The sequence below is a fragment of the Neopelma chrysocephalum genome, unplaced genomic scaffold, assembly GCF_003984885.1.
Source record: "Neopelma chrysocephalum unplaced genomic scaffold, ASM398488v2 Primary Assembly neopelma1_78, whole genome shotgun sequence".
Lineage (NCBI taxonomy): Eukaryota > Metazoa > Chordata > Aves > Passeriformes > Pipridae > Neopelma > Neopelma chrysocephalum.
In genome coordinates this window covers 479,588-495,895 of record NW_020897739.1, presented here as the reverse complement: position 1 = coordinate 495,895, position 16,308 = coordinate 479,588, and the positions used below count along the sequence as shown (strand labels likewise).

General features: G+C 42.3%; 1 protein-coding gene across 22 annotated transcripts in view; it reads right to left on the bottom strand.

Annotated features, from left to right (window-relative positions):
* ANK2 (ankyrin 2) overlaps nt 1–16,308 on the bottom strand; it is a 176,529-nt gene that overhangs the window by 14,240 nt on the left and 145,981 nt on the right. For 16 of the 22 annotated variants that reach the window (XM_027689839.1, XM_027689852.1, XM_027689844.1 and 13 more), the window contains 7 exons: nt 14,988–15,192; nt 14,251–14,347; nt 11,703–11,931; nt 10,562–10,687; nt 10,279–10,401; nt 9,709–9,738; nt 8,161–8,182 (listed from right to left, as the gene is read on the bottom strand). In XM_027689839.1, the coding sequence (XP_027545640.1) occupies nt 8,161–8,182; nt 9,709–9,738; nt 10,279–10,401; nt 10,562–10,687; nt 11,703–11,931; nt 14,251–14,347; nt 14,988–15,192 (832 nt within the window). Of the gene's footprint in view, nt 1–53; nt 5,745–8,160; nt 8,183–9,708; nt 9,739–10,278; nt 10,402–10,561; nt 10,688–11,702; nt 11,932–14,250; nt 14,348–14,987; nt 15,193–16,308 lie in introns of all 22 variants that reach the window. The other 6 variants (XM_027689833.1, XM_027689834.1, XM_027689855.1 and 3 more) reach the window with 2 other exon arrangements.

Sequence of the window (16,308 nt, the reverse complement as noted above, 5' to 3'; positions counted from 1 at the left end):
AAGTTTAATTCATGACATGCGTCGCACAGGGAATCCCAGTCGTTGGCAAATACCTTCAGCATGGTCATGGACATTTTCGTCAGGGATACGTTCAATCTGAGTCTCTACAGACTCATCCCAAATGGGTCTGGTGTCAAAGATGTCTTCAGGAACTGACTGCTGAGTCTCACTGGATGGCACATTTTCAATAACTGAAACTTCTAGGGCACTACTGCTTTCATCATCTGAAACTAATTCTTGTTCTCTCTCTGACTGCGTGAGTCTTTCCACTAATTTAGAGGCTTCATCGCTAATTTCTTCAAAGAACTCTATGGAGTTTTTGTAAAGATCAAAAAAATGGTCCTTACTTTCTTTCGTGGGACTAAAAGCACCGCGGGAGCCTGTAGTGCTTCTGTTTTTAACTGGCAACCGTGATGAAAATACCTTCGATCTTGCTGTTGCTGCCTCATCTGAGTCTAGCTCAAACTTCATCTCACTCTCCCTCTCTCTGGTCTCTGCTTCCGCCTCAGCATAACTCCTAGCTTTGACTGAACGCTTAGCCTTTGGGTCCACGGGACTACTCGCATCAGATTCCGATTTACTCCGGTTATCTTGTTTCGTAGGTACAGCGCTCGTCATGTCGAGAGCTTTGGGGGACTCCAGCTTGCGGGCAGACGTGTCCGCGCAGGTGTACTGTGGTTCCGCTTTTTGGGAAGCGGATTTGACGGGAATTTTAGACTTTGGTTTTGCTTGCTCGTCTTTTCCGTCACACTGCGAACTGTCTAGGAAGTCGTCCGGGGAAAGGCTCTCGTTTTCCGACTGTTGCGAGGATTGCGATGCGGTGGCAGCTGTTCGGACAGGGATTTTGGATTTGCTTTCACAAGAAGGCACGCTCTCCATTAGAGCAGTGGGGATTTCAATCACAGATCTCTGTTCCTCTGGGGAAGAGTCCGGGGACTCCTCGCCCTGTTCGGAACTAACTGATCTGGTGACTTTGGAAAAATCTAATTCATCTTCTACCGCACACTGCTCAGGAGAGATGGGGCAAGGCACCTGACTGCTATCGACCGGGTCGGTCTCTGTTCTGGAGAGGGGCTCAGCTTCAGAGGCAGCAGTTTCTTTCTTTGGTGATTTTGAAGAAGCTGAAATACCCATTTTAATTGGAATTCTGGATTTAAGATCTGCTTTTGAGGTGCCCGTGCTGACACCTTCACCCGTCATTTCTTCTGATTTATCACTAGACTCGGGTGACGGGGGTGAATATTTCACTGTGTCTTTTTCTGGTATATCTGACTCCTCTGATTCTGAAGGTGCAAATGGGTTCAGCGAGCCCTCCAGCTTCGAAGATTCCTCCTCTGCTGCTTCTTTCACTTCTTCAGATAATGAAACTTCTTCCTGAGCCTCCTGCCCACCCTGGAAGAAGTGAAAGCTTTCATCTGGGTAGTTCCTTTTGGTCATGTCAATGGCTCCACTTCTAGTCATCTCAAACAACTTGCCTTCCTGAAAAAGAAAAGGGTTTTGTTCACTGAGTGGCGTCCCTTCTTCAGTGGGTGTCCTGGCCGGTGTCGTGTCAGGGGTTGTGCCTTGCGATCGCCTGTCTACCATCAACCCAAATATCTTTTGTTCCTCTTCTTTCACCCGAGCTTCAAAAGCTTCATCGTCTTCACGTATTTCGCTCCACATGTCAGAATCCACATCTGTTCTAGTGATGACAACGTGACCCATCAATTTCTCTGTTTCATCTCTTATATCCTCAAGGGCAGATTCAGCTAATTGCGTGGAATCTTGTGACATTGTCTGAAATCCATCCTCTGATTTGGGCTCTATTTCCATATACACTTCCTCTGAAGAGCAATACTCACTGCCTGTGTCTCTCCTAAGTAAAGCTTCACCCATCTGATCTTTCCCTTCTGCAACAGAACAGGTTTCCCTAGAGAGCAGACTTCTACCAGACCCTACCTCACTTTCAGAGTCAATAAAGAAATGTCCAGAAGACACATTTTCATAAGGGCTCACTATATATGGAGCACTACTCTCTGTGGCATCTGCTACACAACTGTCAAGTTCCACTGTTTCAGTGGTAAGGGATGGATACTTTGGTAAGGGTTCCTCAGCAGGACTATCTCTTTGAGATGTTTCAAAATCTGTATCTGCTTTTCCCAAATCCCTTCCCAAAGCAGAATGGTCAGTGGTATCATCTTCGGCCAGTTTGCCATCTTGTGGTACAGAGTACTGGGTGGTACCATGCCCACAAGAAAGGCCCCCTGCCTTCTCTGACACAGCTCCTGTAGAAATGAGATCTCTGTGTAATGATGCTGTGGGTTCGACATCCTTTTCGGTAGCTTCGTATTGCTCGAGTGTTAACGAAGACTCAGCGTGAACTTCTTTCTGAGGACTGTCACCAATGGAGTGACAGAGAGTACCCCCAGGTCGTGTGACTGTCTCACAGTCACCTGTACTGCCACAACATTTAGATTCAGCACAACCATCGGAATGACAAGTGCCTGATTCTCCCGTGGAAACCTCACAGCTGCGCCCAAGGACAAGCGGTTCCTCTTTGTCACCTTTGCCTTCTGCTTTAACCGCACCTGTCCCGACAGAGCATTGTTGGGAATCAATGGGTTGGAAACCTGCTTCGTCGGGGCTGGAGCTGGAGTCCATACTGGATGGTAAAGGTGAGGGTGGCTGCACTCGGATCACAGGCTCCATTAAGAGGCCTGAGTCGGCTTCTTTTTTGAGCCGGGTCAATTCTGGCTCGCTTTCCGAAGAGGAAGAGCTTTTCCTAGATTCAGCTGCAGGTGTAACTACTGTAGGTACATCTTTTTCTACTACAGCCATTGGCTCTGATGCTTCGGTTTCACATGGAGCTTCTGAGCTGGCAGCTACAGAAGATTCATCTTGCTTACGATTCTTTTTGTAATCTCTCTTCTGCTTTGCTTCTTGTTCCAATTCATCAAACATTTTGATTTTGGTCACCATTTTAAACATCTCCTCTTCGGGGGTGAATCTCTTCTTCGGTTCGCTTTCCGAGTCATCCTCTGGCTCTTCATTGACTTCAGGGATTGTGGCCGATTTTGGTATGTTTGACAGTGACTGCAAGTCTGCCGTTTTAGGTGTGATTTCATAGCTAATTTCTTCTGAACTAGGAGTCTCGGGTGAAACGGGACTTTTCCCCGAACTCTCCATGAGGGATGTTTGCTCCAGACTGTCATCATCGGCACTTCCCTCGGGGTCACGGAGAATCCTGGAACGCACCGATGCCAGCTCTGGGCAGCCTTCTCCTTTGCTAAGAACAGGCTGCAGAGGACCCTGCCCCAAAATACAAGCCTTCACTGTTGGTTCTACGGGGCTGCTTTCAAGGGAATCACGGCAGGGAGACTCTTTCATAGGACTGGGCTCCAAAGAGTCGGGTGTTTTGTGTGATGAGTTATCTTCTAGCACTGGGCTTGCTTCCAGGGAGTCTTTATGACTTATAGTCAAAGAGTCATCTGCAACTGGGCTAACGCCTTCACTATCATGGCTAGCAAGTGAAAGTTCCAATTTCTGGGGACTTCTAACTGCAACACGGCGTTCACAGGTTATATCTTTTTCTTTCTCTAAAGCAGTGTCATGTGTTTCAGAAGACTTAGTGACATGTGCAGTGGTTCTGGATTCTTTATCCCTGCTAATATCTTTCATAATGGAAGCTGAGCTACTTTCTTTAAGTTTATCAGCCTCTTCTTCAGAGGCTGTAGGTACACGCTCTTCTGATACATGGTCAGAATGAGACTTACTAGTCTCAGTAACAGCATCTAGCTGCCTCTCAGTAATACCTTTTTCATCTTCCTTTGAGGAGACTTCCTTCGGAGAGCATGTTTCAGCTGTTGCGTGTGCTCTAGCCGCTCCTTTAGCTTCCTCAGTTGGCCCATCAGTTTTCTTTGGTGAGAATGAAAGGCTTTCTGGGCTCGTTTCTGGAGTCTCTGCAAGACCCTCGTGCTTGTAACTTTCCTCAGAGCTGATCTGAGGGGTTCCATCAAGTAGACTGCCTGGAGAGTCAGCCACACCTTCGTGTTTAAGGCTCTCTGAGCTCCCATCAAAAGCACCACTATGCAGAGAAAGAGCGGGAAGGAATCCATCTTTCCCATCCTCTGTGGGAAAAGCAACACCGAAAGGACTGGTCAGTACTTGCTCCAAGTTAAGTTCTCCCTCCTCTGTCACCGAGAGGTGTCGGAACTGCTGGTATTTGTCATTATCCTCCAGTTCTTCTTTAATGACGTCAGAAAAGTCTGTTGAGGTTTTCCTGTCAGGGCTGATCTGGAAGTCAGGATCTCCTAGGTCATCAGAAGGCCTGCCCTTCCCAGACGCCATTTCTTTGGCACTTGCATCAACTACTACAGGAGGGAGAGGTTCCACTGGCTTTTTGCTGCTCTGCTCTTTCGCCTGGTCTTTACCACCAGCTTTCTTGGTGGTTTCAGTGGTAGAAATTTGCGTTTTTCCTTTTTTGGGTTGCGGCTCTTTCTCTGCTTTTGACACCGGGCTCGGCTTGTCCTTCTGTTTGTCTGTCTTGAGGCTTGTGACTCGCCTCGTTTCGCTCTGCGAAGGAGTTGTTTTCCTCCGGGTTGTTTCCTTCTCGGGGGCCTGTTGCTTCTGTTTGACAGACTTGTGCTCAAACAGGCCAGATATGTTCTTGGATGGGTCTTGCCCTGACTGGAAGGCTTTCATCAGCTCACGAACTGACATGGTCTCTTCGAGTCTCTCAGTCTTAGAAGAAGGCGAGACGGGTGGTTGGGCTTTCTGTGCTACCGGTTTCTTGACTTGTGCTGGTTTCTTAGGTGCCTTCTCGGCAGGGCTTTCTTTTGCTGGAACTCTGACAGGTAGTTTGGACCGGACTTTTTGCTCGTCTTCCACTCGTTTCTGAAGAGCTTTCACTTTATCTTTTATGGAGCCAATGGGAGTGTCCTCTATAACAGGGGACACGGCTTTAGCCTCCGGAGCAGCTGTCACCTTCAGGCCAGGTTCCCCGCCCTGCGACTCGTCTGCAGTGAGCTTTGGTAGTCTCAGCTTTTCTCCGCTGCTCTGCGCCTTGCCTTCCTTTGGCTTTGGCTTCTCTTTTAGTTTTGTCCTGACGGGCTTTTTAACTTCTGAGGCTGCCTTCTGTTGCTCCTTTCCAGTTTTTGGAGATTCTTTTCCTCCTTTTTGAGAATCCTTGCTTATTACTACAGTTTCAACCTTCTCTTCTACTAAGCCCTCTTGTAAGGCTGATGGCTGTAGCTCAGGAAGAGAAACGTGTGTTTTTAAATCCTCTACCTTTCCTGCCATGCCTGGTTTCCCCTTTTTTGCTGTCCCTTTGTCTACCCTGACATCTACGCCGGTCGGCTCCACTTCTGAGGGAGCATTTCTTCTGGCCTCTTCAATTTCCTCATCGCTGACAATGATCCATTCTTCTTCTACAGGCTCTTGTTTGGAAAGGGACTTCTGCAAAACATGTTCTTCTCTGGTATAGGATCCCCCTCTCAGAATTTCATTTACTTTTTCTAAATCCTCTTTCACTCTTTCAACTATTTCGAAAGGCTCTCCTGGCTCTTCCTCAGCAGGTTTTCCAAGATCTTTCACTTTAATGGAGCCTGATTTATCAGAAGGGTCAGTTGTCAGGATGGCAGTCATTTTGATCAAATCTTGTTTCATCTCAGAAACTTCAGACAACAGGTCTGGACTGGCTAGTACAGGGACTTCATTAACCAGATGGCTTTTCAGGATAGATGTTTCTGTAGACTCTGTCTCGTCATCTTTGATGCGAATGAAAAACATTGAAAGTAAAGTGGAAATCAAAAATAGAGATTGGAAAATGTAATCAGGACTGAAAATGACAGTCTTTGGTTGCAGTGGTGGGAAGGTCAACAAAATGGGCCGGGAATGATGGATCCACAAGATCTGAGGGTACAAGAGCAAAGCAAAGCTAACGGGGGAGGGAAAAAAAAACAACTGAAAAGGAAAATGGCAGGAAATAACTTGCTTCACTTTATCGCTAGAGCACAACCACACATACAGTATCAAAGCTGGAACAAACCAAATCAGGACACCACTAAAAAGAAACCAAAACAACAACAACGAAATTTCAAACCAAAACCAGAAGAAACACAGTGAAGTTACACAAAGAGAGGCATCTCAAGATTGTTCAGATGTTACAGATCAATGTTCAAATAAAAAGAAAAACAAGAAAAAAGGGGGAAAGCATTAGAACTGATTGAAAGTCGATTTCCTCTAAGAGAAAGCCAGTGTTAGCAAACTGTCAGAGTAACATCGGGTTAATGGTTTTGTTTTTCTTAATGATCAAAATAAAAGGTGAAAAGTAATTCTGCAGTAATCTAAAATATGACCAAATACGTAGAGATCTGAATCAGCTGCAAACCGGCATTTCATCTAAGGGGATTTCACACCTACACAATGAAACAAACAGTTTTTTGTTTTAAGAGGCATGGTCCTTTCCTTGGAACATCCTCATTGACAACTAATGAACTGACTGAGGAAAGAGAAGACAGAGAAGAAAAGGAGAGAGAATAGGAAAAAACTGTGAATCAACTTAGAAGTGATTTCAGAGTTTTAAAAAATGTAATGTATGGCAACCCAAAATCAGAGACAGTCACACTAGACACATACGTACAATTCATGTAAGGCAAGTTATTTCCATGCAAAGCAAAGGTGTTGCAAATGCTGCTGGGGATGTTGTAGCTTCGGTTAAAAAACAAGAGCTCTAAAAATTAATCATATAAATTAAAGGTACATGAGAATCCTGTAAAACATACTGTGGTGAAATATTTGTCTAATCTGGCAATCAAGATACAGGAGGCTGGCTGCAGCAAATTCCCATTATGCCACAGCTGCCTGCTGGAAATGCTTCTTTCAGCAAGGACTCGTAGAAAATGGATATTGAGTAGAATGAAACAGTGGAGGACTGAAGCAAGTTACGAACAGAACACAATGCTTAGGAATTACAACTGGACATTTTTTTGCTTTAAAGGTAGCACGTCACATGGAACTGCACATTTCGGCACTCGAGACTTAATTCCAAAGCGCTAATGCAAATAAGGAGAACCTAAGCAGTACACAAGTAGCTGTATTTATCTGTAAAAAACAGCTGTTTTGCTACGCTGCTCTCCTGGGTGTAGCGAATGCTAAAAGTCTGTGCTGTACATCAATTACAACCAGGTCAATGAGGGGCATCATGGTGCTGAAAATGTGGCCTTTTGGTGCCGCTGTTTTGGTGTGAACTGTCCAGTGCACACTGAAATCCTGGTCAGTAGCTTCACAGACTTGTAATATATATTTTCATAAATACCAAATGCATGACTGTCCCACTGGCCAAAGAAGCAAATTAATTAGCCAGAAGCAAAGCGGCTCCTGTGGGAAATAAAGGGCTTCTCCGTGGCCTGGGGAGCTGGTGGTGAGGAAGCAGCGGTGGAACAATGCAAGACATGGCACTTTAACTGGAAACAAGACAGATGTCATTCTTTCCCTAAACAGATCCGAGAAATGGCTCAATTGGAAGCAGCTCTCATTAGAGACTCTCTTCAGTCCATGGAGGTATTTGTTTGATTTGCGTCTTCTCCCAAGGAGATCTCAGTGACCCCCTCGCCCTCAGTTTCTAACAGTAACGGCCTGATTCTGGAGGTACAAGGGGTACACGTGCTGTGCCAAGCTTTAATGTCATATTTCCAGCCATATTTCACCACAGTACAGGGCAGGGAGGGTTAAACAGCCTGGTTACTTTGGACAGTATCACTTTTGGGCACGCTTGTATTCCATGAGATCCATGGAATACACGGGAGCCTTCACTAAGTTTTCATTAAAAGTGATACTGTCGTCTGTCTCAAGTACGAGGCAAGGATGGGTGTCGACAAGTGGAGAAAACAAAAAAAATGGAGGGATGAGCATCCATACAAGCAAAATAGCAATAGCGGGATCACTAGGGATGTCAAAGGAAAGTAAATGCTTAGATGAACGGTTTTAAATTGTTAATTTATACATTAAAATGTATTTAATTTGATAGCTGCTTTGATATTAAATTGTTTTCTATTAAAGTATTGATGTTATTAGCAATAGCAGTTAAAAACTTAGCTCTCTTTCATGCTTATGTTTACTCTTAACCATCTTTCATACGAACTGCATTATAACACTTTCAAGTCAAAAAAAAGAAAATCTTACTTTTTTCTGACGTCATGTCAACCTGGAAGGGAAAAAAGGGGGAAATTTAAAAGTTCAAATCATGTTGATATAGTGAAGTCACTAGTGAAGTTAAATCTACTAGATGTATGGAGACACACAGATTCATGGACTGATACGGAACCAAGAATGTAACAGCAGTAACAGTAAAAGCATGGCTTAATTTCTTTAGTGAAAGAAAATATAATCCTTGCCAAAAAACCACATGAAACAAAATGCACTGTCAGACTATGAAAATTCAAGAGGCAAATTTTTGAGGTTGCCTTGTGATTTGAGTTTATTTCAGTTCTGCCAGCATTTGTCCACACAAGCACATGTCGGGTAAATTTGGCCATGCAAAAGTACCCAAATTTAGAAGTAGCATTAAACATTCAGTTTCCTGTACAAACTCGTGGTGGGGGTAGGATGACCATGGGGAATGGAAATCAGCTGTGCAGTACTGCTGGTACAAGATATTGTGTGTGTTAAGGCCCCCAAGTTTTTTAGTGAGTGTTGAAAACGTTGTGGTTGTTTGAAAATATTCTTGATAAAGATAAATGCAATATACTGGCTCATTTATGATGTGAGTAAATCCTTGCTTTTCCATAAACTGACAATGAACAGAAGTAAATCACTGGCCACATGTGCATGTCTGTACATGCCTTGCAATGCTTTAGGCTCACATAATTAAATTTTACACTTAGCAGTGAGTGTTATGGATCCATAATAGTCTGAATTCCTCTGATGCACAGATCACCCCACATGGTAACCTGGGATCCTTTAATTCCCTTTACTTTATGTTCTTCCAGATCAGCATTATGTCAGCATACTAATAAATATTATTAACATAAAAAATAATAAAGTCAACCAAAAATAATTTAAAATGGGAGGTGGTTGTAGCCACCAATGAGCTTGTCTTTTTGTGCTTTAGTTTCTTACACACAAATAGAAGTCATATTTACCACAGGAGTGGTAAATACCTCTATAATGATAACAGGAAACTACAATCCATGCCACAGAACTGCTGAACTCCGTTCTGCATCCATGGAAAAGATGTCCATCTGCTTTGGGGAGCTGGCTGGGTATTCTCCCTCTTCTTTCCAACAGCTGAACATCATCAAAATGTGGGGATGCTTTTCTAATGTTACCCATTCCTGTAGGGGTCAGACCTTAAGGAACACCCATAACTGCCAGAACAGGGCTGGGAGCACAGAGGGGAGTTGGTGCCATTTAGTTTATGCTGAAGATGAAAATTCTAAACCTTATACTCGAGGTAAACTTACTTGTGACTTCTGGGTTAACACTGACTTTGTGCTGGATGTTATAAATGGAGAAGATTTCTAATTCTGACACAGGGCAAGTTAAACTCTGTACATTGTAAAAGTGAGCTTGTATAAGAGCCTTTAATTGCACTCCTCCTTGTTGTGTTTGTAGCACTGAGCTAAGGATGAATGTGCCTGTTCTACTACAGATTTAATCTTCCAAGTTGTGTCTGCTAGTTGTGTTTGAGTGGTGTGAGTAGGCAAGAACAGGTTGATTTAGCAACATTACCTCTTCTGGTTCTTGATCTGAATCTGATTCCTTTCAGTTCCAAATTCCCATGCGAAAAGAGAAGGGGAAAACAGCAGGCAAAATGTAATTTTTTTTTGAAGAGAGTAGGAAAAAGTAACTTCTGACAACATTTAACAGAAAAGAAAAAAATGCGGAACGTTTCTGCAATTTATTTCTTATGCCAAAAAGCAGCAAAACTGAACTGTCAGTTTAAAACACAAAGGGCTACAGAACTGAGCAAAATACAAACAGAAAAGTTGCTTCTGGGTGTTAGACTTCTAGTGATCCTTATTCGTACCAAAACTTTAAATATATACATGCTTTTTCTCTATAAATTAGCATGAATAAATACTTAAAATAGTTAAGAACATTACCCATTGAAAGTTAAAATATGTTGAGATGTGCTGTTTTAAAAGTACACAAAAATGCTATAATAAGGATTGTACTTTATTCCTCTTTAAAATCCCTGACCACAAAACTTGAACTGTGTTTTGCCCTCCTCCTCCTCCTCCTCCTTTCTTGTTTGTATTATAATGCTGATGACTAGAGATCAGTGTAATTTCACAGTACCTTTGTGTAAATGGGTAAAGTGATGTTTAAATTACATATGGCTTGGTGAACGAGGCCCCTTGTAGATTTTGGCTCCTTCATGAAAGATAATCGTCCACAGGGTTCTTGAGTGGTATCTCGCACCTGCCAGAGCAAAAACACATCTTTTTAAATGGAATAGTTCAGGGACAAAACACAGTTACAGTTGGGAATTTAGCTAAATTGATTTTTTTTTTTCATTTGTTCGCAAAAATATGATGAAACAATAACTTGAAATATCCAAAAAAGAAGCCATGAATATTACCTTAACAAACAGAGGAAGTCTATTCTCTTTGAAGGCAAAAAAGCTGAATATATGATGTTGCCCACTCTTTGTGAGAGGCACCAAATTGCCAAAGCAGTCAACATAGATGGGTTTTCCTTCTAATACCTGTTGGAAAGGAAAAAAAGCAGCAAAGCAGCAATTAATCACAGTGATTAGGTGGTTAGGATTTCTTCTTAGAAGAAATCACAGGCAGAGAAGTATTTTCTTCAGCAATCAAATCAAAAGTCAAAGGCAGTGTTTATCAGTACATTTCTATTTATTTCAAGTGGATTTGCAAAGGCCTAGAGCTTTTCAAAGTCAGGCCTCAGGTAAATACCTCTCTGAAATCTCTATATAATGGTACTGTTACATCTTCATATCATGCTGTTATGGCCCCCCCACGTGTTTAAATATCAGATTAGCAGGTTGGGAGATGTTCCCTTCAGCCTGACAATACATTAATGCCTCATCCTTACTTCCCAGAAATTTAGCCTTGGCAGTTTGATAACCCTTATTTTATCTACCTGCTCTGCACAAGAAATGCCTGTCAGAGCTTAAGGAACAGCGAGGACAAATTTTTTAAACGTGGGATTCTCGAGGAAAAGAGGCTGAACTAAGCAGAGGAATGTGCCATGCCTGTAAGTTAAAGCACTTCCAATCTGTTATCCCTTCTGAGGAAGCTGACAGAGCCAGAAAAACTGCATTTAGCAGGCAGTTTCCTGGAAAGCTTTTGCCTGTTCAGCAGCTGATTTAATTTTATTTTTGTAAAGCAGAATATTAATCAAACTTGCTACTTCAACTTCTTGGTACGTAAAGGTGCTGACAAAACATGACTACTGTCAAACTGCCTTTTTGGTTAGTGATATGCATTTAGGAGTTAGTGGAAATTGGGATTTACATGTGCTTTTTGGCTCTGACTGTCCCCCTTTAGCCCTGTGGGCTAAGAGTTCAGCAGCTGCCCATTGGGAACAGTGTTTCATCACTACTTTTCCCTTATATCTGACTGAAGTCCAAGTTTCCATCTTATCACTACAGTTGATACTGCCTCATGACAGTAGTTGCTGGCAGCTATTTTGCAGTACTTGCAATATTAGTTTAAAAGCAGACACTATAAAATAGAGAAAAGAGTCCTGTACAGTACCTCTACGTCCCTGCTTCTGGCAACTTCAGCAAAATTTTCTTGTTGTTCTAGAGTTTTATCCACCTTGTCGTCCGTCATGCAGAAACACCTTAACCGCGCTTCGATGGGATCGTGGGATTTGGCAAACACCACAAATTTGGCCATGTAGGGGACACAGATAATCTCTCTGTACACTTGGGAAGCAAAAGTAACAGATTCTTGTGTCTGTCGACAGTCTATCAACCAAAATCTGAAAAAGAAAATGAAGAGTCAGGTAATCAGCACAGAAAGATTTAAGAAAGGAAATTATATGTTTCCCCAGCCTGGCAGCATTAGCTGGTAAGCCCAGTAACTGTAGATAACAAGTCACAAAAAAGAATTGTTATGCTTGTTTTTTGTCCACCATCTAACTTAAAGGATAACAGCACGTTCCTTATATACAGTGTCAAAACCTGGAGGTCCTGCGTGCAAAGTCAGAAATTATTCCCATGTGAATTTAATCACCAAGTATTTTCCAGGGAGTAACATGTGCTGCCTGCTTTCCCAGCCATCACTTTGGTTTCTCTGTGGAGCTGATGACATTTCTTCTACATAAAATCCACTGTGTGGGTGGAAATCATGCTCGAGTTTCGTACCCGTAGGATGGAGACGGAAGTCGGGAGAGGTCAAAGACAGCTCCAAAGCTGATCTAATCTACAGGGGGCTTATTCCCTACTGTGGATTACATGGCATTACGACCCCAAAGCACACCTTCTCAGCGTGACTGCTCTGGGCTTACTCATCTGCAACTGAATAACAGTGAATTTTGTGCTGTGCTGCTCTTTAGAACATTTAGCAAACACAGCGGTCAAAAAAAACAAGCTGATGACATTTGAAGGAGAGAAAGCATGTGTGGCACAGAAAGGATCTGCACACTGATACTTTCCTTTTCCTGTGTGGGAGAACTATGCTGTGCTGGACTCAAACTGGAGAGGCTACATCCTCTGAGAAACCACCAGATGCCTCAATGATTTGCTGTCATACACCAGGGGCTAAAAAGCCCAAACAGAGACCATTTTTTAAAAAGCTGCGGCTCAGGAAATGGAAAACAACAGCCAGGCCTCCAAGTCTGCAGTGTGATTCACATGACAAATGTATCTCTTTCCCAAGCTCATTTTGGACAGTGTTAGTCTTGTGAAAGGGAAAATTGTTGTCCATCATTAATGATTTAGCTAGACAGAAAAAATTACTGTGAATAGCAAACAGTCAGAAATTAGCCAACTCTTGGCAAGGCAAAAGGACAGTGGCACTTTAAGACCAGGGAAAAAGTGAAAAAAAATTAAGGTTAGCTTGTCCTTTGGCAAATAAAGTAATTATTTCCCTGACTCCAAATCCATGAAAAATCCTGTTTTCTAACTTTAGCAGCACTTAAAGTCACATCTGAGTGAAAGGAGTCAGCTGAACATTCATTTCATTTACAAAGAAGAGGCAGAACCCATTAAAATCTCTACACGGGACCCTGCCTATATCACTGAACATTAACAACAGTAATCAATTTTCATGTCATCATGGGGATTAGGAAAGATCCACCATAAATATGGGCTGTAGATCCATAAACTGTCACCCTCATTCTGGCTGTATTTCATGTGTAGCCCTGCTGGGGATTTCACAGTTTCAGGGACTTGGACCTCTCAAACTCTGCATCTAGTGGCCACATATGGTTCTTAAATTAACCTTTAATTCAGCTTTAATTTCACCCTTTACACAGACTGAGAGCTAAACACACTGTAATATCTCCCTCTCGTGGCTACTGCTGTTACAGCAAAATGTTGACCTAAACCAAAATGGAATGTACATCAGCAAAGCATCCAGTTTAATGGGAAAAAAAAGCCCTTTCTGAACTAAGAAAGCATAAAAAAATAATACTTTATTTTGCCTAATGTTAAACCGGGGGTTGGACTGCAAGAGCTGATCTCATTTTAACATTGAATACATTATTTCACCATATAACAAATCTAATCTAATAGTAATAACTGCCCTGGACACTGAAGGTTGGCACTGAATTCTCTGAATTTCATGGGCAAGTTATCCAAGATTTTTGTTTGCTAAACTACACTCCCTAAATGGAACACTTTCCAGATCATGGATTGCATCTCCTCTTACAAGGGAGGAGATTTCTGTGCATTTCTGTGAAATAAATCATGGCCAGTGTACAAACTAAAATACATACATATATATGTATTATTACTATTATTATTTTAATACGAAATTCTGTTTCCAGGAAGACAGCAGTTGAACCTCGTCCCAGGAACAAATGGTTGGAAGAGATGCTTCTAGATCCCAGTTTTGTACACCTACAGGTCTTTCTGTATGACTTCTCAGTTTTTGGATATTCCGGAAGTAATATCCCTTGTAAGATGTACAATGAGGTACCCAAACAAAGGATTTCTATTTCCACGGAAATTTGTATAAGTATCTCTGTTCCTTCTACTATATAAACTAAAATAGTTTAAAGGAAGTATTTGTTGGGAAAAAAAAGACATGCATTTGAAAGTATCACTGTAAAACTCATGTTTGGTTATGTAGGTACCTGGCAGACACATTTGTTGTGAAGGAAACACATTCATTAACAAACGTCAGTGGTGTTGTCCCGGTGATGTCTTCCCATTGGGCAGGGGTGGTTCCTCCTGAAGGGAGAGAGATTAAAAAAAAAAAAATTAAAACCAAGCAAGTCTGCAACTCTTTTGCTTCTAAGAAATTCATCTGAGTTTTTAATTGCTATGAAATCAGTAATAATCCCAGACATGCCTTCTCCTCGGGTCTATATTATTCCACCAATGCTGGTAGGATTGGAGGGGTTAAATTAAACATGATTAAATTAATTTATTAAACTAAATGCATGCAGCTCATTTCTGCCTCTTAAGTGAGACTGAATGAGGCACTGGTCACTTTGGAGTTATAGCAAGCATTAAGTGTTTAAATCCACTATTTTTCATTCAAGTGTAGTGCAACATTAAGTCTGAACTACACTTACTCTGCCAGGCAGAGGTATGTTGATTTTCAAGACACAAACTGTAAGGAAAATGCAAAAAACCACACCAAACCTCGAGTCTATGATTATATTACACATCTCTTGTTAGTCCAAACAACAAATGTTATTTCTGCTTAAAAATAATTGTTTGCAAAGTAGTTTATTTTCACAGCTTCTCATCCCAGCCAGGTTTTCTCCGAGCTTCCCATGTGTGTCATCAGCTTAAAACATTTTCCAGCCCACGAGGAGTGACAGATTCAAGATGCACATGGAAAGCTCCGGCACTGGCATCCTACCTGTTATGCTGCATAGTAACCTCAGAGTGGGCGTGTCGCCTCCGTAGCCATTCATGATCCCATCGCTGGAGGCCTTGGGGACGGGAATCGTCATCGTGATGGGTTTATGGAACTTCCTCCTCCTGGGCTCCAGCGTGACGATGGGGCTGAAGGTGGCCTTGTTGCCTAAAATCTTCTTCGTAAGTTCAGTGTGCATAGGTTGAGCCTTGCCAGAGCGACAGAAAAATAACAGAATGGTTACTTGAAAACAGTTCAGTGAGTTTGTAAAGAACTGGGTCTGTGTACTGTATACTTTTTTTCCCCTTAGAATAAGCTCTGAGCTGTTTTAAAAGTGTGCTATGCAGCCAATCCCAGGGGATACCAACAAGCACAGTCTCCTGGCCAAGGTAAGTTGAGGATACAAGCAGCAGGAGGATGAGAAGGAGATACGGGAAAAGACTTCCTTTCTTTCAGGAAGGAATTGTTAGGCTGGTTCCTTCATGCTGAGAATCTGTACATTTGACTTTATTATTGCAGCACTTTTTACTTTTCTGCTGCCTTTCATAAGAAGTATTTAAGAAACTGTTCTATGACCTACTATATCATTATCAATATATTATATTATTATTACTATATCATAATCATCACCAAAATTAGGTACTTTTCCCAAGATTATATGGACAGTTAACAGACAGAAATCTGAATTAACTGGAAAACCCAAAGCTTTACTGCTTTCTTTGATTCTGCATGGATTTTTTTTTTTATTATTACTATTTTTACTAGAAGCATTGTAGACAAGATACAACATGATAAGCTAAACATGCTGCTCTCCATTCAGAGAATTACAGAATCAACTAGGTTGGAAAAGATCTGTGAGATCATCAAGTCCAACCTATGACCCAACACCACCTTGTCACCCAGACCATGGCACTGATGCCACATCCAGTCTCTTCTTAAACACCTCCAGGGACGGTGAGTCCACCAACTTCCTTGGCAGCCCTTTCCAGTGTCTGATTACTCTGTAAAAAATGTCTTCCTAATGTCCAAGCTGAACCTCCCCTGGCACAGCTCAAGACTGTGCCCTCTTGTCCTACTGCTGGTTGCCAGGGAAAAGAGGACAATATCCACCTGGCTACAACCTCCTGTCAGGGGGTTGTAGAGAGTGAGGAGGTCTCCCCTGAGCCTCCTCCTCTCCAGCTCCCTCAGCCTCTCGTCACAGCATTTGTGCTCCAGACCCTTCACCAGCCTCGTTGCCCTTCTTTGGACACTCTCCAGCACCTCAATACCCTTCCTAAACCGAGGCGCCCAGAACTTCAAAGAAGGTGATTTTACACTAAAAGCC